The sequence below is a fragment of the Dermacentor andersoni genome, chromosome 8 (assembly GCF_023375885.2).
Source record: "Dermacentor andersoni chromosome 8, qqDerAnde1_hic_scaffold, whole genome shotgun sequence".
Lineage (NCBI taxonomy): Eukaryota > Metazoa > Arthropoda > Arachnida > Ixodida > Ixodidae > Dermacentor > Dermacentor andersoni.
Window position 1 is genome coordinate 58393048 of NC_092821.1, and position 26043 is coordinate 58419090.

Consider the following 26043-nt stretch of genomic DNA (forward strand, 5'->3'; position numbering starts at 1 on the left):
AGTGTGCCTGGACTTCCCTATTGGAAAAACAAACATGATGGGCATAGCGGAATCCAGCATCCATCATAATAGTGGATTAATGTAATGGGCAGCATGCTGGGTGGATGGTGGGCAGTGGGCATGATGGGTGGATGGTGGACAGCGGGCATGCTGGGTGGATGGTGGGCAGCGGGCATGCTGGGTGGATGGTGGGCAGCGGGTATGCTGGGTGGATGGTGGGCAGCGGGCATGATGGGTGAATGGTGGGCAGCAGGCATGATGGGTGGATGGTGGGTGTGGAGGGTAGATGGTGGGCGGTGGCAAGGATCTGGCAAATCATCTCTTAAACCGACGCGAACGGCACTCTTTAGGCAGAGAAAACATTGTGCCTGCTCGCGTCTGGACAGTATCGCATGTGAGCGTTGGGCTTGCACCACTAAATATGAGCTGCATAATTTCTGAACTATATACTTGCGCCCTGCTGTAAACTGGTTCAGTGGTTGAGGTGAATCGAACTGACCTATAATGTTGATGTTTGCCATGTATGATTTCAGAGCCAAGAAACATGAAAAGCAGCTTGCCCATGGAGAAAAAAAAACTTGCAAGTTAGGTCAAACATGTATAATAGGCCTAACAGGCACTATAACACCATGCTTGCCGGTGTAACACCGTTGCTTATATATAATCCATTTTTATTACATATCAGCATGCTTTGGAGCTTTGCGCACCCTCTTGCCCTGCCGTGCTGCTTCGGTAAAGAAAGTACGCAAGTACTTCCTCACAGCATTGACGCGATGCTCCCTAGGTGGCTGTGGTGCAGGGTGGAAGTCAATGTATTTTGCCAGGCAGTCTGAAAAATATTGCAGAAGTGATGCTCAGTGGTATCCACTTAAACAACATGAGGGGAAAGAAAAAGTGTGGGGTTCAATGAAGTTTCATTTAAGTGAAGGACATGGATTGAGGACATTTCAGTGAAGGATAGGCTGCATATATACCGTATTTACTCGCCTAATGATCGCACTTTTCTTGTCAGAAAAATTGACGCAAAGTCAGGGCTGTGATCATTACGCGGGTGAAATTTCCCGCGAAAAGAAAAAATTCTTTCCTCCCGCGTTTGCTGCGGGACACCAAAACAAAAATGGCGGCCGGCGGAGCAAGCCGAACGCGCTGAACGCGATATTTTTTTCTTCTCGTGAGTGCATTACGTGCATTGAAACAGTTTTTCCTGTATTAATGAATAATATTGTCACGTGGTGGTGACGTCGAATAACACAGTAGCAATACTGTGAACGACAAAACTAACTTTTATTGGGCGAACCTGTGCCCACAAAACAGGCTACACTTATAGCACAACGATAGCGGCGAACACGCTCGGCGGTCGTCGAAAATCTGATCAGCGAGTCAAGCGCGTCGGCTTTTATAGAGCAGTCGTCGAATGTCCCAGGCTAATCGTTTGGACCCGCGTGCTTTGCACAAAGTTCTACACCATTCGCGTTACGCGATGAAATCAGATAACACAAGGTTCGGCGACAACAGACAGCCGGGTAGAAGCATCGATAACTTTCCAGAAACGTCGGATGCGTCCCTCGCTGTGCGATTACAGTTGTTAAGCGGCGAAACGTGGTCGCCCGATAAAGATAAGTACACGTGTCAATACCCCCCTCTTAAAAAGCATCGACCCGATGCTGCAAACAAACGAAGGTAATAAACAAAAGCACTCGTAGCAAAGAAAAGAACAAAAATGACGAAGTTCGTCAGCGTCCGTAAAAGGGTTTAAGGCGCACCACGTGGACCACTTCAGATGGTGCGCGGCGCCGCTGTGAATGCGAAATGCCGTCTGGCACGACCTCATAGTCCAGAGCGCCAATACGTCGGATGACCTTGTAGGGTCCGAAATAGCGTCGGAGTAGTTTCTGACAGAGTCCTCGTCGGCGTATCGGGGTCCAGACCCAAACACGGTCGCCAGGCTGGTACTCGACGAAGCGTCGTCGGAGGTTGTAGTGTCGGCTGTCGGTCCTCTGCTGGCTCTTGATTCGCAAGCGGGCGAGCTGTCCGGCTTCTTCGGCGCGCTGGAGATAGCTAGCGACGTCAACATTCTCTTCGTCAGTTACGTGCGGCAGCATGGCGTCAAGCGTCGTCGTCGGGTTCCTGCCGTAAACCAGCTTAAATGGCGTGATCTGTGTTGTTTCTTGCACCGCCGTGTTGTACGCAAAGGTTAGGTACGGCAGGACCGCGTCCCACGTCTTGTGTTCGACGTCGACGTACATTGCTAGCATGTCGGCAAGCGTCTTGTTCAGGCGCTCCGTGAGACCATTCGTCTGCGGATGGTAGGCAGTTGTCCTCCGGTGGCTTGTCTGGCTGTACTGCAGAATGGCTTGGGTGAGCTCTGCTGTAAAAGCCGTTCCTCTGTCGGTGATGAGGACTTCTGGGGCACCATGTCGCAGCAGGATGTTCTCGACGAAAAATTTCGCCACTTCGGCTGCGCTGCCTTTTGGTAGAGCTTTAGTTTCAGCAAAACGGGTGAGATAGTCCGTCGCCACGACGATCCACTTATTCCCGGATGTTGATATCGGAAACGGACCCAACAAATCCATCCCGATCTGCTGGAATGGTCGGCGAGGAGGTTCGATCGGCTGTAGTAATCTTGCTGGCCTTGTCGGTGGTTCTTTGTCTGGCGTTGCAGTTAGGTCTTGGTGTCGGATCACGGCTGCGTCGCGTTAAACTGAAGCTGGAACGTCGCGTCGTCACGTAGTCTTTTGTCGGTGTAGTCTTGGCTTTCTGACTTCGTCGGGACGGCGGCGTGTCATTATTATGTCGTGGAGATGGTCTCTTCGGCGTCTCCGTCGGCGTCAGAGGATCTTCGTCAGTTAGACGAACAGCAACCGCACCTCCATCGGTTGCTGCTTTTAGTTTTCCGGATATGGGCTCGCAGACCGGCCCCGGGCTGGGCCAGTGTATGGTCGGCGCTGCGGCGACAGGTAACGGCCTGGTGACGGCGAACGGGACGGTCGTCGAGGGCTCCACTGAGTGGCGGCGAGGTAGTCGGCGATATCGCGAGGTCGTTCGCCAATCTGTGGTCGCGGCGCGTTCACGGCGAACCCTCGGAGTCCCATCTCCCGGTATGGGCATCGGCGGTAGATGTGTCCGGCTTCTCCGCAGTGATAGCAAAGCGGGCGATGGTCAGGGGCGCGCCAAACGTCAGTCTTCCTTGGAATGCCGCGTGGGGTGACGGGTTGGCGTGCTGGCGGCGGGGTTGGTGGTGGACGACGGAACTGTGTCGTCACTGGGCCCTGCCGTGGGCGCGGAGGGGGAACGTGACGGCGGGCTACAGCGGCGTAAGTCATCGCTTGCGGCTGAGGCTGCGGCGATTCAGGGGCTACTCCGAGTTGTTGTTGGAGCTCCTCACGTACGGCGTCGGCAATCGAAGCCACTTGAGGCTGCGGTGACGGGAACAGCTTTTGTAGTTCCTCCCGCACGACCGCTCGGATAGTCTCGCGCAAGTCGTCGGTGGCCAGTGACTGAATTCCTGTGTAGTTGGTAGAGTTCGTGCGGCGGTTGAATTGCCGGTTCCGCATTTCGAGTGTCTTCTCGATGCTGGTGGCCTCGTGAAGAAACTCTTCTACGGTCTTCGCTGGACTTCGTATCATTGCGCCGAAAAGTTCTTCCTTCACGCCACGCATGAGAAGGCGGACTTTCTTCTCTTCGGGCATATCCGGGTCGGCGTGGCGGAACAGGCGGTTCATTTCTTCCGTGAATATGGCGACGTTCTCGTTAGGTAGCTGCACTCGGGCGTCCAGCATAGCTTCGGCCCTTTCCTTGCGCACGACGCTTGTAAAGGTGCGCACGAAGCCGGTACGGAACAGGTCCCATGTTGTCAATGTAGACTCCCTGTTCTCGAACCACGTTCTGGCGGCGTCTTCTAGGGCGAAGTATACATGCCGCAACTTGTCGTCGGAGTCCCAGTTGTTGAAAGTCGCGATTCGCTCGTACGTCTCCAGCCAGGATTCCGGGTCTTCAGTTGGTGCTCCATGGAAGGTCGGTGGGTCCCGAGGTTGTTGCAGGACAACGGGGGTCGCTGGGGCAGCCATTGGGGTTGTCTTAGCCACGATCTTCTTGGTCTTCTCAGGTAGAAGTCCGTGTTCCGGGGGCAGCTGTTGTAGACGACGGCTTACTCGATGGTCCGTGACTACGTTGGTGCTCTCTCTTTACGGTCCGGGCTTGGATCACGGCTTGTCGGGGGCGTCCGGTACATGGACCAAAAGCACCTCCACCAGATGTCACGTGGTGGTGACGTTGAATAACACAGTAGCAATACTGTGAACGACAAAACTAACTTTTATTGGGCGAACCTGTGCCCATAAAACAGGCTACACTTATAGCACAACGATAGCGGCGAACACGCTCGGCGGTCGTCGAAAATCTGATCAGCGAGTCAAGTGCGTCGGCTTTTATAGAGCAGTCGTCGAATGTTCCAGACTAATCGTTTGGACCCGCGTGCTTTCCACAAAGTTCTACACCATTCGCGTTACGCGATGAAATCAGATAACACAAGGTTCGGCGACAACAGACAGCCGGGTAGAAGCATCGATAACTTTCCAGAAACGTCGGATGCGTCCCTCGCTGTGCGATTACAGTTGTTAAGCGGCGAAACGTGGTCGCGCGATAAAGATAAGTACACGTGTCAATATTGGCAAGTTTGCGGCAATAACATAGCCATGTCCACTTTGGGGGGACAGAAGCAGATGGGCGCGCTTAGCTACCAGTGACATAAAAACACAGGGCCGGCATCCTGCAGATACTGCGGCATCTGTGTTCACTACTATCCTAATACGGCACGTTTTCGCTAAGGGTGGGTGAATATCTTAGCTGTGTTACAAGCGTCGGCGTATGAACAGGGTACACTTTTAACGTATCACTGTAAACGTGGCTACTATCGTTGCCACTCGCGATTTGTTGCATGCCCACGAGTGCAAATGAGAAGAATTGAAAGGCGCCTTTTTTGTTGTTGTTGACCACAACCATTATAAAGCCTACACATAATAAAGGCAAGTTTGGTTGCAGCTTTTTTTTAGTTGTGGAAGTGCAGAAAGTTATGAAAGTAATGAAATGAGGCATCTACTTAAGAATGTTTGGTGCGTGCAGACCGCTTGGTTTGTCTTGAAGAGTCGTTCGCAGAGCATTCGGCAGATGGTAAATGCGATCAACATTAGCTACACTTGGCACACGACATATCGCTGCGGCAAGTTCGGGGTGCGATCATTACACGGGAAATAAAAAAAAAAGAATTCTGACGAGAAAATTCAGGAGTGCGATCATGCATGCTGATTATGATTACCGAAGTTTGCATTATCTAGCGAAGGCCAACTTCAGATAGAAATAATGCATTTGAGCCAATGGAAATGTATGAGCGCCAGCGGAAGCTTTCAGAACAGGATCGAATTAACCGGACTAGTTAACGGAAATATACCATATCATTATCATTCCAATAGGCAGCCAGCCAATGTCGCAACCCTATATAAGTTTATACAGTAGTTCCACTGAGGTGAGTTTTCTATCACTGGAGTCAAGTGTATACACTTTGGTTCTACAGACTTATTTGGGTAGACCAATTGGTTAACTGATGAGAATTAACATAGCAAAAATAGCTGAGCTACAAGAAATGCTGTAGTGGAGGGCTCCCGATTTTTATGACCACATTGGGTTCTTCAGGAATTCCTGAAGAACCCAATGTTCTTGAATTCTTCCCATATTGGAAGCGAGTGGGAGTCAAGCTTGTAGCCTTCATGGTCAGCAGCATAACACCATAGCCACTGCAGGGCAATATGCGTAATAGTGTGAAGAAATGTCTGCTGTAGTATATACTTACTCTTTACCATCTCCACCTTCTCTGGTGTGGCCGGCAGCTTTGTTGAGTTCGTGGCCATGCTGCGGCACGCCTGGCCTGTGAGGCTGCGTGTGGCAGCCTCGGAAGGTAGCCAAAGTGTTTGGCCAGCTCCAAACCGCACTTGGCATCCGATATGTTTTTCATGACAAACAGCCATTTGTCTAATGGTATGAAGGTGTTTTCACCAACTTTTACCTTCATAAAGATAGTGATGAAAAGTAACAATTATTTTTTTGCTAAAATATAACTATCTATAAAGGAGGAGTCAAGTAGATATCCCACAAGACAAGAAAAAAATTTCGCTGCCTAGTAATGTAAAACAGTCATCAGCAAAATAAACTTGCACACACCATTGTAAGCAACAGCCTCAGGAAGAATGCAAAGACGTGGGATCATTCCCCGCCTGTCACAATTAGCTTTTTTTTTCATTTATCATTTCTTTAAATCAATTAGTAAGTGCAAGTAATTTCCCCTATGTTTTCTGTTTGCTGGCTTCTCATGATATGATTAATAAATATTGGGCCCCTAAGTTAACTCCCTTTCTTCTCGTTCTTACATAATGACGATCTCAAATCCGGCAGCATTGATGCCTTCATATAGCATGTGCGGGTTTATTGAACAGTTGCTTTCACCCAGAAAGATCATGTACTCGTGACGCCTGCGACAGAAAGGATGCTCCACATCCGCTGCTAAGGTTTGTGAGTGGTGGCGCTGGCCTACTATGCCGCGCGCCGTAGTAGCTCAATTGGTTAGAGCATTGGATGCATAATGCAACGATGTGGGGACGCTCCCCAGCTGTGGGAAGTTTTTTCATCCACTTTCATTGCCAATAATTTATCATTTCTTTAATTCAATTAGTAAGTACAAGTAATTTCCCTTGTTTTCCTTGGTGTCCTTGTTGATTTCTCATGATATGATGAGAAGGGCTTCTCAGTTAAACCCCGTTTCTTCTTAGTCTCAGGAGGAGGTATACGGACACCAATCCTCATCATACACCCATCAAAAACAGGATTTTTTGCTTTAAAAGGGCGATATCACTCCCTGTATGCCATATGTAGCACCTTAAGATTTAACTTCCGCAGTTCCTTGATAATTAATACTAAAGCGAAGCGAAATTGTCGCAGTCTGCTGTTTTTCTGCTGCTAAATTGATCCTAGAAATCATTATCAGCAGAAATATGACATCATAATGGGCAGATTGAAACGGTGGTGTCATTCGATGCAGCAGCTATCTTTAAATGTCTAGTGTACACAAAAAAGAATGTGCCCCTACAATATTATTTTACCAAACTCTGATCACAAAACACAAGTTCACAGTACTACTGTGCACTATGCCCATGTGTAAGCAAATGCATAAAGAGCACGCTTTGGATTTTCCCACTTTAAGGTTTACTAAATTTTCACTGGTGTGTATACAACACAGAACTCCCACAACTTATGAAATATTATTAAACCACACCAAATAAGCGAAACAGCAAATACTGGACAATATTTACAACATGCAGTTAATCCTTGGCAAAAAAAGTTTGACTGTCCGCACTATAATTACAATCACAATAAATCATAAGCAGTGTCACCTGGCCATTGACTTCTTCAAACAAGCCTGCTGGTGCCTGGCTTGCGCTTGTGAAGTGTGGGGGTGTTTCTGGTGCCTGGCTTGAGCTTGTGAAGTCTGGGGGCGCTGCAAGTGCAGGCTGTTGTTTCTCTGCGAAATTGGTAGCATTACATCAAAATAAATAGTCGCCATAGTGCTTCTTGAGCTCAAGTGCAATGCTAAAGGACACTGTGTGGGAGCATTATGCCCTTAGAACCAAATACAGTTGAACCCACTCATAGCAAATTGCATACACTTACATTGTGAAAAAATGCAAATACAGTAAAACATCGTTGAACTGTACCTGCCTAAACAGTAGTTTAATTTTGAAAGTAGTAAAATCAAATCCCTGACTCAGCGGCCATTAAACACATTGCGTTTTGTATCTGCACGAACCGTACCAGCTTATTGCGTACCTATCGGTTAGTGCGTAGTGTTTCCACTTTTCGTCGTGCAATCACGGCGGTGCGTCGTCCTCATTGGACGGCCCGTTAGAACAACAAGTCTCAGAGGTCAGAACAGTCTCCAAGTGCCTTAAGTATTGGCGCGTGAAGCCACATCAACATAATTTCGGCGTCGTGCAAGCGAGGACTCGCGTCATGCCGAAGCTCAGATAAAAAATACCGGGTGCTCAGCATAGAAGAAAAATTGGACATCGTGCCATGAAACGTGGCACGAAGTTGGTGCTGGCACGCGACAGGCATCTACTGTTGACTACGGTGTGTGGCATTTGGAATGCAAAGAAGTTGTGAAAAAATGACGGCTACTAGGTTCAGTTTTTCGCCATCGTTGCCGAAGTGTCACCTAACGACAGTGATGAGGACGACAGCGTGAGCGATTCAGACCTGACAGTAGCAGAAGCTGCACGTTATGTCAGCGTCATGAATGCAATCGTACTGACAAGAACAGCACCCGTGCAGGGAGAATATGCAGCGCCAACAAGGAATCTGCCATGTGAGTGTTTGCCGAGAAAAGGGGGCTGGCTGAAAAGGTGACTCGCAGCTTCAGCAAGCTTCAGGCTGCTGTCGTCGCTGCTAGGCCAGGTCATCAAACGAAAATGAAAATAGCAGACTTTTGTCGTGCGAAGTGAATAAATACTGCATGTTTTTGTCCTTTCATCACACTCTTTCTGAGTTCCGTTTTTGACAGCTAAGTGGGCAATCTCATACTATTTTCGTTAAGCAGTACTACCGTTTAGTACATACTTTTTCCACGCTCCGACCAACTATGGTTTAATGAGGTTTCAGTGTAAAAGCATAGCCCAATTGTGGCATTAGGGTGAACTCCATTAGTCGGCAAATTTCATGTATTTCCCCTCCTGTTTATGTGCTTGTACGCATATTGTGCTTCATTTGAATGCAACTATATGCATTAACTAGCTTTTCAACATCCCAGCATCCTCAAAGTCGCTGAGAGAACTCTGCTAAGGTGTGACTGCTTTGATGCAAGCATTAAAATCGTACAGAACATAATGGGATGTTCCCAAGCTTAGTTGACAATGTTGTAGTTTGCACAAGGCACTGAGAAGATGATACATGTCTTATACTTCATTGTAGCTGATTTTTCAGAGCAGCTGCCACATTTAGTTTGTGTGGCTAAGAGTATTTCTGAAGAAATAATGTGGCCCTCGCAAGCTCTATTAGCATGCGACACTTCTGCTGCGGATTCACGTAAAAGAGTACTAAAACAACTGTGGATCCAATTTTTCTTGCTTTATCAGATAGATAAAATTTTTTAATTGTCAGGTTTCACGTGCCAAGACCACCATCTGATTATGAGGCAAGCCATACTGACAGTCTGCATTAATCTGGACCATCCGGGGTACCTTAATGTGCACTTAAATCAAAGTACATGGGTGTTCTTGCATTTCACCCCAATCAAAATGCGGCCGCTGTAGCTAGGATTTGATCCCCTGACCTTGTGCTTAGCAGCACGACAGTATGGCCACTAAGCAACCATGGCTGGTTTATTAGACAGCCGTCGACTCATGCAAAAAAGTTATGCATGGCATAATTTCTTGAATAAGCTAAACATCACCCTTTATACCTTTTTTTAAGATGACCATTTCAAAATGTGCACCAAATGGAGGGCAGTTTCTTGTCAAAGAAGGCCTGCTTACAAAGCATCTTTGCATGTCATGAAATTAAGAGACGGTGGTTCACATGTTCATCAGTCAAGTCCACTGGTTGCAAGCTACACAATGACCATGTATTTCAGAAAGCTTAAGTGCCGAATAAACCACTGCGCTCTTTCACTCTGCGCTTCCCGGCTTTAAACAAGGAATGATGAGCTTGGTCCCCTATTGTTGATTCTGCCAAAATGCACAGCGCCTTTTATCTTTCGCACCTTTCTCTCCTATTATCCTGTTTGAAGGTTTTTACAAGGATGATCACAATTCAGCTGTTACTACTGCATCACTGATACCTTGTGATCACATCCAATGTTCATGACATACAAAGGTCCCTTGTAAGCGAACCCTTCAGCAAAACATTTCATGCGTTCTTTTAATTCATCGAATTAAAATATGTTATTTAGGAATGGCACGTTTAAGGAACTGCGTCCCACCCACTGATTACAAAGTCGGTGGCTATGACACACAAATTTTGTGTCAGTTACCCTTTTAAGTATACATGCAACTGTAACAGAAGTAGCGGCAGAGAGTCGTCTATGAATAACACACTTCTGATCATAGAAGCAATGAAATGTAAGCCGCACAATGTCACAAGATGACAAAAGAGGCAAAAAGCTGGAGGTGTGGGGGGAGAATGGCAAAAAGTAAGTGCAGAAGTGCCAAACTTTAATTGATGGCCTTATTTTTATTCATTGATAGGCTTTACATAAGTGCCACCTGTTGCATCACCTGGTCAAGTAGTATAATTCCATTCTTTGCCACAAAAAGCACTAAGAAGTACTTTAACCTTTATAATAGGAATAAAACAGCAACCAAAATGGGATTGTCAATATATAAGATACTGTGCGCAGTCTGCAATTATGTCTACACTAGTGAAAGCGGAAATTTTTAGCAGTGCCTAAAGGAGCACATGAATGATGTGAAAAAAAAAAAGTCCCTTCCAGTGCACTTGCTGAAGACGTAGAGTCCACATAACACGATTTCAACTGGAGCCAAGCTTCAGTCATCGCCCAAGAAAAGAACTGGACGAAGCGATACTATCTGGAATCCCTGACAATGCAAACAACCGCACACACGCTTATTCGAAATGATGGCAATCTCCCGCCAACATGCGCAAGATGCCTGAAACGATTTTTTATGTGGATTTAAGCTGAAGGTTTTGTGCCTCTCAGCTCAATGAACAAGGCTTCCGTGTGGAAGCTGAAATGCATAAGAATTTTTAGACAACCCCATTTTGGTCAGCATTATGTTTTTATTCCTATTATGCGGGGACTTTCAGACTAGACGAGATTTCGTCAATCTTGATTTACTTTAACCTTCATTTCAAAAACCTTTGAAAACAGGTTTCTTTTGTTAAGTTTGTCAAGCTGTAAATTTAGATTAGACAGGCCCAGTACATTTAGATTGGCCCAACATCTAGGATGTGCAATGTGTTGCAGTTATTGCGCATCCTAGACATTGTAAACTGCACGTATGCTATTTTTTGCCTTTGGATTTGCTGTTTTGTTGCTAAATTACACCCACATAATGTTATTGTTGATCCAGAACAATAGGATGGAACAAAGGCAATAGTATAACTGCAATTCTGCTTTGTCTAAGTACATGCACTAAACAAGGATGTGGTGTCAAGTAATAGCATCCACTTCCAAAACACAAAAAAGCACGCTCAACACTCACCACTGGATGCAGAACAATGTCCCGCGATGGGGCCACCTTCCACAGGGGCATCAATGCCTGCACAAATAATGAGAGTCATCCAAATATGTGAAAAACAAAGATAGTACTAATTATGTCATCCTTCCTTGCAACACTGAAGAATGCAGCCAATACTCACCAGAAGATGCAGCAAGATCCTGCTCACTACAGGGCATGTCAAAGGCATCAATGCCTGCATAGAAAATAGATATGCGAGTGAGCAATGTAACTTTTTTTTTCTAGAAAATACAAAGCAAAAAGAAATACTGTTCACCATCTCCAAGTATAGTGGACTACAGCTCAACTAGATATAGCTATCCAAGTAGCAGCCAATAACAGAACACTTGAACATACCTACATTATTTGCCCTCTCTGGCACCATTTCCTTGGGTAGCCCAGTGCCTGTAATGGCACAAAACACAGTTGAGTGACTAGTATATTATGAAATTGGGACATTCAAGGGCAGAAAGAAAGCATTACCTGCATCCAAAGAGCAGGGCATCAAATACTCTGCGATGACTTGACCATCTAGCCTTTCTGCTGTGGCCCGGGCTACCTCTAAAGAAAAAATTCCAAAAGGAAGAACCCCATTACTATTTCACAATAACACAGCCCTCTATAATAATATAATTCTAAGCTTTTCTGTCCCTTGAAAAAGCCTTCATGGAGAGATAGCCATCAAATAGTTTAGCTGTTATTCTATAAACAGCCTCTTGGGACCATTCACGTAAATGTTACTGCCCATGCAAGCATGAAAGAACTCTATATACCACTTCATTCTAAAACAGTAAGCTGGGCAAGTTGGTATGTATGCATTGTAGGAAACCAGTGCAAAGAGACAGAAACCAAGTGAAAAACACATGACATTTCACTGAACCTGCAACTAAAGGTGAGGTAGAAAAGATGAACTCCAAGAAGACCTGAGCACCATTCCACATTACAGAAAATCAAAACAACTTGATCACATTCATTTCTGGACACGGATGATAAATTGGTACAAAAGAAACCATGAAACAATTTACAGCAAAAACTATTCACAATTACAATTACTTGATTAGTAATTGATTTGCAAGACTGTCCAAACTGAAAACTCCCTGCAGCTTATCAAAAACACTAGTTTTGGCTCCACACTAAGTTTCCAGTGCATAAGTTTTTAGGCAGCCAATTCAGTATTAAAAATAATACATTGGGCTTTTCAGGGTTAAATACATACATGCAAAATTACATGCTGAATCAAAAAGAGGGCTGACAGATGGAGAAGCACACATGCGATATAAAGGTTGTAAACAGGGATGAAGTGCCTCAGAAAGGCTGGTCAACCTTTCAATAGGAGGACCTATGTTCATCAAAGGTGCCCTCGTTATCTTCGGCAGGTTAGTTTTAACGGGTTAGTGGAGTGACATTAGGTGTGGTCGTTTTTGTTGGCAGCTGGCTGTAAAGGAAGAGACCGAGAAGAAAATGACCACTGTCGTTTGATGTCTTTAGGCACAGTTTCTAAGACGAGGGGACAAGAGTGGGAGAGTGAAATTCATAGCCCCAAACTTCGTGTCGCCATCTTAACAGTTTAAAAATTACCTGACACATTGCTGCTATGCAAGTCAAGTCAAGTCATTCTTTCAACTCGTGTCTTTTTGTTACTCACACACTGACCTGCTCTTCTATAACCACAAACGCATGCCACCTAAGACACCTCTGAAGGCTCACTAAGTCTCACTGCCCCAACACTGAACCGTCTTAAATCCTTCAATTTTTTTTGCCGCCTTCCCACTTTCTTACTCTTGTCCCCTCATCTTAGAAACCACGCCTAGAGATGTCAAATGACAGTGCCCATTTTCTTCTCAGTCTCTTCCTTCCAGCCAGCTACTACTGACTGCACATGACGTCACTCCATTACCCCATTAAAACTTACCTGTCTAGGATGACGAGGCCACCTTTGACGAACATACATCCTATTGAAACATTGGCCAGCCTTTCTGAGGCACTTTATCCTTGTTCACAACCTTTATACTACATGATCCATGCTGAGGAGTTTCCAAATTGCAGGCCAAGGTTAATCAGACAATAAAAGCAAGACATACAACCACCGCAGCTGGAACCTAACTGCTCAAGTCAGTGAGAGCTTCAATAAATGTATAAACATTCCTTCTCATGCATGTGTAACTAGGGCCTACTGGCACATTTGTCTCCCATTCTTTCAATCTGGAAAGCCCCTATCCATAACGAGTGCCTTTATTTTTCAAAACAATCATTGTGTTCTGGAACACACATTTGCCTGCAATTCTCTCATGTAGAAAGCCCCTATCCAACACAAGTGCCTTTATTTTCAACACAATCACTGTTCTGGAACACATTTACTTCCTCAATTAACACAATCCTGATATACTGGACTTCTCTTGATTTTACATTCTGCGCATGCTTCTTCAGGCTTTCATTTATATGCTTTCGCTTTGGCCAACATATACATTTCTAAATATTAAGGCAAGTAAACAGATAACATGAGTTCAATAAGAAACAAAAGCTGACACCTGCAACGAACTTGCCACTTCCTTCATTACCTCCCCATGGACCACATCGAGCTGCTTTCTCTTTGGAAAAGATGTGGTGTAATTTAAGAGAAAAGAGCTTGAAGTGGGGAGTTTGTTCTTTGTTATCCCAAAGAACATGAAAAATGCCGAAGTACATCAATAAATACATAAAGTTTCACATAATCGTACAACTGGCGGCACAGCACCTTGCTGCGAAGTTTTCTACACACCGGCTGCCCACAAATGGCAGTTACCGTGAACTAGAGTCCACGCTGCAGCATATTAGCTCTACCCCGCACAACTGCAAAATTTTCCTGTTGGTGAAAGAAATATGATCAAGTGATATTTCTGCTGCTGCAGCCATCTCACCGCCCCGAATGCATCCCTCATGTTCCAAAGTACGACTCATTCACCATTATAAGTTGGTTTAACTATACTCATGAAAAGAAAAAAAAAGACACCTATATGCGTCAGTTTCAAGGAAACTTTAGAATAGTTTTTCAATCCTACACATTTTCATCACGAAACTGCATAAAAACCTGCCAATATAGTTTTCATTTTTTAATAAGGTAATTAGCGTTACTGTAACCCAGGATACTCATCTGTGTTGGAATGTTATTGAGGTGAACCCAGCAAATCTGTTATCTTTATAGACAAAAAAGGAAAGGGCCCATCCTCACCAATTTTGTCCAGCAGAGCACTTGTCAGCCGTTGATTTAAAGATGCTGCCTTCCGAAGTTCTTTTTTAAGTCTTTTATTCTCTTGGTCTTTCTTTTCTAGTGCTTTTCTAAGTTGAGCAATTAATCCATCTTCAACCTGTGGTTCCTCGTTCTCCTGAAACGCCAAGAAAATTAATTATCCCAGAGAGATTTACATGATATTCAAGAAAACGCCCAGTTAGGCTTAACAAACAAACCGTCGAAGCAGAAATCGGTGGTTATTTTTATAAATTAGGTGAAGAAGTAATGTGTTCAGCAGAATTCGCTTACATTAACAACTAGTTCAATATTTAGAAATTGATTCCACATAGTGTTCCAAACGAAAGCTCTCCACTGATCATGACATACATAAGGCTTTTGGTATAATAACACAGAGGGCATGGGATAAATTTGAAGTGAACCACATTGAAAGTGCATTTCTGCCATTGATTTCTGCACAATGGGACTGACATCGAAGGTTCCTGCCGAGATTGCTTTGCAACAGCTTGCTGAATTTTGGGTGTATATCCCTTGCAGGTGCACATGAAGACGGTGCTAAAGAAACAATGGCAGACAAAAAATATAACATATGTCACATACATTTTAAAAATATTCTGATTGCACATGTGCCAACTCTTTGAATAATGTGCACATTGCATCCGTAAAAGGAGTTGTGAAGCAGATGTCTTAAAGCTTGCTCTCAGTGCAAGCATGTCTTGATGCATGTTTACTAATTACGTTGTTCTCGGCTTGTTTTGCGTCAGACGTGTTTTCCAAGTATGCTGGACATGAAATAGGTGTTTTCATTTATAGAAACTTGTCCTTCCAAATGTTACCTAAGGTTTCTGAAATTATATATAAATAAGAAAACCAATAGTTAGAAACATGGCTGAATAATCATGAACAATATTCCCGAGGCAAAACAAATGACACTTCTTGAAGCAAAACCAACCATTACTTACATCTGTGTAAAAAATAATTTTTTAAACCATGCTGCATGTCCCCTTAGACATACTGTGCTAACCAGATTGGAGTGCCAACAAAATGATCCCAACGGGTACAAACCTGTGGTTCTGCTCCATTGTCCGATTGAGCAATTATGCGCTCGTGCAAAATTCTGGCGGCTTCTAGCCTCTTCCTTTTTGTTATCCTGCTTGTGGGCTGCTCCTGCAACTTGATGGTGGAATATTTGGGTAATCTCGGGTAAGGCTGACCAAACAGTAATAAACAGTAGCAATTTTTTTATGCTTTTAATGCCACTGAACCCCTGATTTTGAAATGCATCCTACCAAATCTTATTAAAATACTGAAGAATCACAAAACATAGGTAAAGGTGAAGTGCAGTGTTTGTGCACTAAGCTATGTCAAGGTTTGGTGATGCATAATGTCATCATCATCAGCCTATTCATGTCCACTGCAGGACGAAGGCCTCTCCCTGCGATCTCCAATTACCCCTGTCCTGCGCCAACCAATTCCAACCAGCACCAACAAATTTCCTAATTTTGTCGCACCACCTAGTCTTCTGCCGTCCTCTACTTCGCTTCCCTTATCTTGGTGCCTGTTCTGTTATCCTGACGGTCCAACGGTAATCTAGTCTGCGCATTACATGACCTGCCCAGCGACATTTTTTTCTCTTAATGTCTATTAGAATATTGTCTATACCCGTTTGCTTTCTGATCCATACTGCGCTCTTTCTGTCTCTTAAGGTTACGCCTAGCATTCTTCGTTCCATCGCCCTTTGCGCAGTCCTTAACTTGTTCTCAAGCTTCTTTGTCAGCCTCCAAGTCTCTGCGCCGTATGTTAGCACCAGTAAAATACACTGATTGTATACTTTCCTTTTCAATGATAACGGTAAGCTCCCGTTCAGGAGCTCACGATGTCTGCCGTATGCGATTCAACCCATTTTTATTCTTCTGTGAATTTCTTTCTCATGGTTGGGGTTCCCTGTGATTAGTACCTTACTCCTCCACAGACTCTAGAGGTTGACTTGCAATCTTGAACTCTTGTTCCCTTGCCCGGTTATTTATCATTATCTTTGTCTTCTGCATATTAATCTTCAACTTCACTCTTACACTCTACCTGTTAAGGTCCTGAATCATTTGTTGTAACTCGTGTGCATTGTTGCTGAATGGAACGATGTCATCGGCAAACCGAAGGTTGTTGAGGTATTCGCCGTCTATCTTTACTCCCAAGCCTACCCAGTTTAATAGCTTGAATACTTCTTCCAAGCTCGCAGTGAATAGCATTGGAGAGATAGTGTCTCCTTGTCTGACCTCTTTCTTTATAGGTATCTTCCTACTTTTCTTGTGTAGAATTAAGGTGGCTGTGTAATCTCTGTAGATATTTTCCAGGGTATTTACGTAAGCGGTCTGTACTCCTTGATTATGCAATGCCTCTGACTGCTGGTATCCACTGAATCAAATGCTTTTTCGTAGTCTATGAAAGCCATATAGCGAGGTTTATTGTACTGTGCGGATTTCTTGATAACCTGGTTAATAACATTGATGTGATCCATTGTAGAGTAACCTTTCCTGAAGCCAGCCTGCTCCCTTGGTTGACTAAAGTCCAGTGTTGTCGTTATTCTACTGGAGATTATTTTGGTAAATATTTTATATAATACTGGGAGTAAGCTAATGGGTGTATGATTTTTCAATTCTTTAACGTCTCCCTTTTTGTGGATTAGCACAATGTCTGCATTCTTCCAGTTTTCTGGGACTCGAAGTCGATAGACACTTCGTACAGAGAGTCGGCAGTTTTCCAAGCATTATGTCTCCTCCATCTATGATTAAATCGACTGTTATTCCATTTGCTCCTGCTGCTCTTCCCCGTTTCATGTCCTGCAAGGCCCTGACACTTTCATTCTTTGTTGTTTCTTTATTAGGTCCTTTCTTACTTGGGGGAGCTTGCCTACTGGTCGCCTTGGTGCCGTGCTTCCCACTTCAATTGCTGCCTCTGAAGCCAGCCTCGTTACGGTTTCATTCATTACCTCTATGTCATCATCACTCTGTTCTAAGGCTGCATATTTGTTTGCAAGTACCAGCCTAAATTTGTCTGCTATTACCCTTACTGCCTCTAAGTTGACCTGTTTTTTCTTGACCAATTTTGCTATTTATCTCTTTAAATTGAGGTGGATCCTGGCCCTCACTAACCTATGATCGCTACATTTTACCCTACCTATTACTTCTACATCCTGCACTATGCTGGGATCGGCAGAAAGTATGAAATCAATTTAATTTCTTGTTTCACCATTAGGGCTTTTCCAGGTCCCCCCTATTTCTGCTGCTATGTTTCCTGAAAAAAGTGTTCATTATATATTCTCAGCTTATTCCTTTCTGCAAATTCTACCAGCATCTCACCTCTAGCGTTTCTAGAATCGGCACAGTAGTTGCCAATTGCTTGTTCACCCGCCTGCTTTTTCCCCACTTTTGCATTGAAGTCCCTCATTCCTACTGTATACTGCGTTTGCACTTTCCTCATCGTCGTGACTGGATGTTGGAGCTTATGTTTGTACTACCTTTAATTTATACCTTTTATTGAGTTTGATTACGACTACTGCTACCCTCTCATTGATGCTGTAGAATTGATCAGACATTCGTAAAAATGCAGCAGGAGCCCAAGGTCAACCTTAAGAAAAGTTCTGGAGAGTGGGCAGGTATGCATGTAGCAATGAAATGGTTATTATCCCATTGTCCTGTCACTCTTGCTGTGATGAGCCAGTGACACTATATTAAGTGATTGATAAACCACATAATTAACTTATAACATTCCACTTTGCAACTCCTTCCAGTCAAAGTAGACAAAGTTTGCAGAAGAATGTGCCCCTGCAGGCCCAACATACATTATTATAAAATCCAATGCACACGCAGAAGGCTGATGGCCAGAGAAATTATCTGACATGTTGTGCTGTGTGCATAAAGTTTGCAGCAATATCATCAAACATCTTTCTCAATTTTACTGTGATACACATCCCTAAACTTCAAGCAAACTTAGAAAAATAGCATAATGCACAAATGCTGCACACCACCTTCACATGACCTATAATTTTTCATGCACAAACCAACCAAATTTGTCAGTCACCCTGAGCTCTTTTCCTACCAAGGTCATTACCAAGGTCACCTAATGACATTGCCTGAAATCACTCAACAAATAAAGACTTACAGTGACATTCAAGTTATTTGCTTATTTTATCACAAACAAGGATTCAATAGATGCTCAGTGCTACACCAAATTTTCTACCATATTGTGTACTACAATAAATTAATCTATAGCTTTAGCACATAGTAAAACCCACTTCTTTCTTCCTCGATGATGTCTCCTCTTCATCCGCTTCAATTAGCCTCGGAAATGGCTCCCGCATGCTTTTTATTTTGAGTCGCAGGGAGTCCAGACCACCTAGGTAAAAAGCAATACACTTTTACCAGTGGCATGTATCGGAATATTTTGAACATATAAAAATGAAATGATAAAGTGCACAGCAAAGTCTAGACTAAAAGCGCAACCTATATAATAACCATTGTATATCATTGTATGATGGCTTTAAGGTTCCATTGCCTGTGCTCGTTTACAGCTGTTGTACAACGCCCGGTTCTCATCATACAGCAGCTCCAAATAAGCACAGGCACAGGAACCTTACTCACAAACAATTGGCTACACCCAGTGGTTAAGGACCAGGAGGCAGATGTGCATCTATTAGATAGCCGCATAATCAGTGTCTGCAGCTTTATTTGTTTAAATGTGTGCCTCTGTGATCATCACTGCGGATACAACTGCAGCTATGTATGCCCGAACATTTGGTTAAACAAGACAAAAGGGGTTAACCGAGGGGCCTGATTTTTATTTGTCATTTCACAAGAAGCCAACAAACACTGACACCAAGGACAACATAGGGGAAATTAGTTGTGCTTAGTGAATGAAATAAAGAAACAATAAATTAATGGAAATGAAAGTGGATGAAAAAACAACTTGCCGCAGGTGGGGAACGGTCCCACAACCTTCGCATTTTAAGATCGAGAGATAATCAATTGCAAGCGATGAAATGTTTCATGGTGGCCCTCAGTGGCCTTTATCTACAATATGGCACACCCCTCGCACAACAGAAGCAACCCACTGTCGTTATGGCGAAGCACGCATTGTTCACGAAACCTATCAGTTCACTACAAGTTCGAACTGAAACCATGAGGCAGTTCTTTGCAGCGTCAAATGTAATGCCTAAAGCATACTCGAGGTACATAAGTGCAGCTTAGGCTGCCTAGAAAAGCAAAAGTCAAGCACCTTCCACCTCACTATGTCTCGATCGAGTGTTGTTTAATTGGAGAACTATTCGCTTCATCAGTATGTAAAAGAAGATCTCGCAAACCTTCTTAAGCAAGGCATCACAAGTCTTACATGTCTCACTTGAGTTTTGACCCTGCACCGGGGAATTAAATTCAATATGTCCCATATTACTAATGAATGATGCTTCAGCTTCTTTCTAGCTGCAGCCACTTGGTCCGAAAAGTACATCTCACTAAAAAAATTTGGACTGCGCAACCTGTGTCAGTTCGCCAAACAGATTCATCGTGTATATTCGTCAAGCAGCAAACACCAGTAAATTGCTCAAGTGAGTTGAACATGCACCATGGAAAAGGAAATATACATTGGTGCATTCCCTTTCGTACTCTGCAAACAGCTGTAAGCTTCAATTAATTAGCTTTACTTAAAAAAACTGCCCCTTAAAATAAACGTGTGAAGAACCGCCTAATTTTCAGAAGCAGTTAAAGAAGCAAGTGGTGCTGGTAGAATCTAAACTGCACTGTTAAGTCCTCGTGTTACTGCCGAGTGCTCCTGTGAAGAAATGCAAAAATTCAATATTATACCATGAACTACTCGTCATGAGCAAACCTGTTTTAGCGAATTAAAATCAAGGTAACTGTTGTTGAAGTCCTACAAGGCCAGCGTTTGTGACATACCTGCTGAACCGCTAGAGGTATGGTATCATAACTGGATTCTTATATGCTATGTTCTTGCGGTTGTCAATCCGCACATGAAAAACCCGCAATGGGCTAGCCTGTGCTCCTTCGGCTGGCATTGTAGCGTTGCCTTTGAGAACTGTACTGTCATCTAAGAAATAAGCTCTTTGAATAAATTTTCGCAAACTAAGATGCCATAAAAATATATTTGAGACTACCACCATGAGTGTACAAGCAGAAGGAACAACAGCCAACAAACAAAACCACCGCAGAAGGCACCCGAACACTGCCCGAACTACAGCAGACAGGCGCGAGTCCGTGCCCTGACGTCACACGAGCGGTGCTCGCAGAGCCCCTGTAGATCGTTCCCTGGGCTAATAGTGTTTCGCGTGTACGGTGTTTGGGTAAATGCAAGCGCAAGCAGACTGGGTCAGGCCGTTTGATCGTGCCATTTTACCGGATGAGCAGAGGCACAAACACGAATGGTCTACACGGTGCAGCCACCTGGTAGCATGAGCTCAAACAAACACAGTAGCTGTAATGTACTCTATTCTACTTTGCTGTTGGTGTAATATTTCCTCAGGTGCGTAATCGTGAACACATTGTTTTTGTAAATATTTTACACTTGTTTAGAGAAATATTAGGTATTTGTTTGCTGTAAGTTCTGTGCCACCAGGTGGCTGGACCATGCAGACCGATCAGGCAGCTCACGTACGTCTACACTAAAGTTTCGTCATCAGCTTCAATGTATGCCTCCACCGATCCGTCGAAATGCCCATCACGCCTGTGGTTACCGGAATACTGGACACACTTGGTGCTGTGACAGAATGCTCGCAATGCTTTGCTGCTTCGATAGCTCTCCCTTAGGGTCGACTGCCAAGCTGCTGGCGGAGAGGCTTCATGCACTTGATTTTAGAGAACCGGAAGTAGACGACACGATGTGCTATCATGACGCAGCACCAGTGAAGGTGGAGCTTAGCCCCGATGCCTCGGCAAACAAGTTGGAGAAAATGCATGGCCATGGAGGAGGGTAACTTGTAATCATCCGTAGCTCCCTTAATATGATACGCTTCACACAAACTGTGGCGCGAATGGTTTACTATAGCTGTACCCTAAGCATCTACAAAATTTGTCCAAACCGTTTCAGGGGCGCTTTAATGAAATTCTGGTGTTTCATGTGCCAAAACCAGGATATGACTGTGAGGCGCACCATAGTAGGGGACTCTGGGTTAATTTTGACCACTGTGGCTTTCTTAACATCCACACAATGCACAGTTTAAGGGCATTTCTGCGTTTCATCCCCCATCAAACTGTCACGGCCAGTATTATGTCATGTGACCTTGGGATCAGCATCCCAATGATGAAGCAACTACACCACCTCGATGGATCTTCCACAGTAGTGGTGCACAGTGATGAAAACATACGGAGCACTGTAGTGGCTGTGACGACACTAAGAGAAAGGGCAGCTATGACAAACATATCACGTAGGCTATGCTTAACAAAGACCACCAGGTAAGGAAATTGGGCAAAAATGTTTTCTTTTTTTCTGTTTGCTCCTAAACACATCTTTGTTCAAGTTCATTTCTGAGCAACAGCTTTTGCAAAACTAAAGTGAGCACTAAAATTCTGTAGCAGTATTGAGAAAATGCTGTTGCATCACAAAGGCACTCGAAGGCATTTCACAGAGGCAAAAGAAATTAAATATTTGAACCAGCAAGCGCGTTTGCGACATTCATTTCGATCATATTGCTCTTTACCAAACAAAAATCAATTTGCAAGGAACTTATGAAACAAGTACTAGCAGCGAACTTAAAGTATACAATTGGAATACTTACTACCAGCTGGAAGCGGTATTACAATGACACCAACACACGCGGAAAAGCAACTTAATACATTACAAGTTATTCACAAGCGTCGGCGAACAGTACAGTGATGCTGACACTTATTAGCTAATAACTGAATTCAGTTAAGGCCAATTTAGTAACATGAAAAACTATGATAAAGAATTAAAGTATAGTTGGCAAGCTGGCCTTCACAGACTGCTAGAATTGTATGGTACATAAGGTAATATGAGGGCAGGTAGCGTTTCTTTAGACAAGCACGCAGGTGCAACGTTGTCGAGACCCACGGCCATGTATTTCATGCATGCACACGTGCTGGCGTAAGAACAGTTGCGTGTGCAAACAATAAATTGTGAATGTTATACTTAATGCACACGGGCCACTTTCAGCCCCGATCGGGCTCGATAGCGATCGAAAGTGCCCGTGTCACACCCGCATTACAAATGACATGCGTCGCCGGCTAGATCAACAATACTGGCACGTGCAAGGAACACGACATAGCACACGTCAGTTCGCGACGGCAACTAAGCGAAAATCTACGTTTCACATACATCCAGCCGGCAAGAAATGTACTTGACCATATCCGCAACATAAAACCATCAAGAGAGGTGAAACTTTTGCAGGGCACACTCACCTGCCAGAGCGACAATAAAGGCTGGGTAGTATCCTTGAATGTCACCGTCCTCGCTCCGCCAGAACGCCTGGACGGTTTTGGCTTTGTCGAAATCTTCTTCCGATTTCGGGGAAAAAACTTTGATCAGTCGGGTGGGCAAAATAGCCCGATATTTACGTGGTCCTTCACGTACGCCAGCATCGTAGCTTATTGTGGCCCAACCGTGCTGTACCAACCGCAGTGACCTCGGATTGATTCGGCTACGTTCGGCTACAGCACCACGTTACAACCGGCTTCGTCATGGCGTATGGGCGAAAGAAAACAACTCCGTGGCGAGAAAGTGCCTTCAAGAAGTTCGCTTGCCGATCTTCAACGAGAAGCAAAGTCATCAATTCATTTTTTTTCGTCTGCGCCCAAAATTAGGTGACACAGGCTACATATTGTCTACAGACATAATTTTCAAGCGAAATGTCTATATGGTGGTGCCGTACAAATGTGTATTCTATGTTAAACGCAATCGCTTAACGAATTGTAAGTATGTTAACATAGCCGCAAAATATTATCAAAGTGTAGCAAGCATTGACTAAAGTACGCGTTTAGACGAGTGTTATGCATAAACAAACGTGACCAAGAATTCTGCAGTGTGTTCCTTCCTGGGTTTTTATTCGGAAAGCGACCGCGTTAAATAAATAAACGCCCGTTAACAAAATAAATAAATAAACGCCCGTTAACAGCTGGAATCTTTGCACTCAGTTTGTTTTCTGGTGTTTTAGTGAGCTGTTACATGTTAATTAATGTCTTGGTACAGTTTTGTCAGTTTGTGTGTGCATATATATATAGTGGCGAATAATTCTTGTCCCCGATATGCGCTGTGCCTCTTCCGTTGAGAAAGTCATCGTAGTTGGGGACATCGTTGTTAATTAGCACAACGTGAAACCGCGCACATACACGCCCAAAGGAACATTCAATTGCTCCAACACTGCCAGCTGCTGCACAGTATTTGCTCATTCCTGAGTTGCTTGTTCGTTGCAAATAAGTACGGTTCAATTGCTGCACTGTCATTTTCTTCTTTTGCGTTTTGTTTCGCTGGTAAAACCATTTTGATTTGAGACTGTATCGGGTTCTTGTATGTGTCAATTTCGGTGTATCGTCCAAGAATTCGTTCGATGTAAGCGGGAGATGAGAGCGGTGCGTGCTATATTTTTTGCTTTCCGCTTCACATACATATTTCGATTCCTTTGTAATTTTTTGCTGCCATCGCTCGAGTTAGTTTCGACCATTCCTTTTGAGCACAGGTGAAAATGCCTTGTGAAGCACAGTTGAAAATCCCCCCCAGAAAAGGGGATGGCAGCGCCGCCCCTCGACATAAATAATCACTGTGTTTGATTGCCACTATGCGCAAAATCTTTGGAATCGTAGCGTATTCTTTACTCAAGGGATGGCGCTGTATTCAACTAGAAAAAAAAGTAGAGGAAGAATTTTGAGTTGGTGATCGTTTGAGAATACAGTGTACCTCTGGAATAGTGGTGGCGCAAAAACAAGGAACGTAATTAATTTTGTTGTAATAGATGCTTATCGTGTTCGGTGGTTTGTTGGCCGGAACCACAGGCCTTCAATGACGGTAATAAGCACTGATGTGATTCTATATAACGAGCGCCAACCCCCCCCCCCACCTCTTATTGATGAAGATGTTCATAATATACATCCATACGCACATTCATCCATTCATCAATCCACTACGTTTAATGTGGCTAACCCGGCCAATTGACCCGGCTAACCGCACGTGGCTAACCGTCGTCAATAATCGTACGCCTATTTACGCTCGCTCAGTCGGCCCAGTCGGTGCAGCAGCGCGGAATTATGTCGGCATCCCGCCCCTTGAAGCGGCGCAAGGAGTACCTGGATCGTGACAAGTTCTTCCAGGTGCCTGTGTCAAGTCTTTACAAGCGACTGAAGGACCACGCCGCAGCAGCGTCAAATGTCGCGAGCACAAGTCGCTGCAACGGCGACGACTCTCCGGCTTCGGCAGAAACCAGCGCATCGTGTTTCGCACACAGCGACGACGACGATAACGACGGTGCCAATGGCAGTGCGGGTACAGTTCCGTGCAGTTCTGCGTCCAGTAGCACGCACACACGAAGTGACGACGAGCAAGGGAGCTCTGAAGATAGTAGTGAGGAGAGCGACGGCTTTGAGGAGGCACAATCTGAGAGCGGAGACAATCGCCAGTTTTCTGGCTTTAGCGAGGAAACCCTGCCAGGCTCACAAGTCACGAAAGCTGGCGCAATTGCAGCAGTTATGGCGTACGCAATTGCCCACGGTCTCACTTGGGCGGCACTAGGTGATCTTTCAAAGCTTATTAACTTTCTCTTTCGTGCCAGTGTATTGCCGCGCAGCGAATACACGTTTCACAAGCTTAGGAGCAATGAAGCAGAAGTGCTACGGTACTATTATGTATGCGAAACATGCAGCGCAGTAATGGCGCCACAAGGTAAAATGGCACAGTGCCAAATTTGCGAGCATACTGAAAGACTTCAGGCCCTGAAAGAGCAAGGCTCATTTTTTATCATCCTTGACTTCCACAAAGAGCTCAGCTTTTTGACAGAAAAAACTAAATCTGCGTTAGAGTCGAGTTTGGTAAAAGCACGACTGCCGGCATCGAAAATAAGTGATATAACAAATGCTCGGTGCTATGCTAAACTGAAGAAGGCAAGAAGCCTTGCGGATGATGACTTGACGCTGACCACAAACACCGATGGCAGCCCAGTCTTCAAGTCGTCAAAAACATCTGTGTGGCCTATTCAGTTCATTGTTAATGAACTGCCACCACACTTGCGGTTCAAGCACCCGGTACTTGCAGGACTTTGGTTTGGCAAGTCGCATCCAAACATGCAACTCTTCCTTGAAAAGTTTGTGCAAGAAGTGAACAGCACGAAACCAGTGACATGGACTTACCAGAACAGGGTCCATGCGTCTTGGCCTTTCGTGCTGTGTTGTTCTGTGGATGCGCCTGCAAGGGCAGCTGTGCTAAACATGGTGCCTTTCAACGGCTACTTTGGATGCCCCTGGTGCCTTGTAAGGGGCGAGCATGTGGAAGGTGAGTAGTATATGCCACTTTCTTGCACTCTTCTCTAGA

General features: G+C 44.5%; 1 protein-coding gene across 1 annotated transcript; it reads left to right on the plus strand.

The window, feature by feature from the left end:
- Positions 1 to 24767: 24767 nt before the first annotated feature.
- On the plus strand, positions 24768 to 26012 carry LOC140219803 (uncharacterized). The gene has a single exon (XM_072289698.1). The coding sequence runs from the start codon at positions 24768 to 24770 to the stop codon at positions 26010 to 26012; it is 1245 nt and encodes a 414-aa protein (XP_072145799.1).
- The last annotated feature ends 31 nt before the right edge of the window (positions 26013 to 26043 follow it).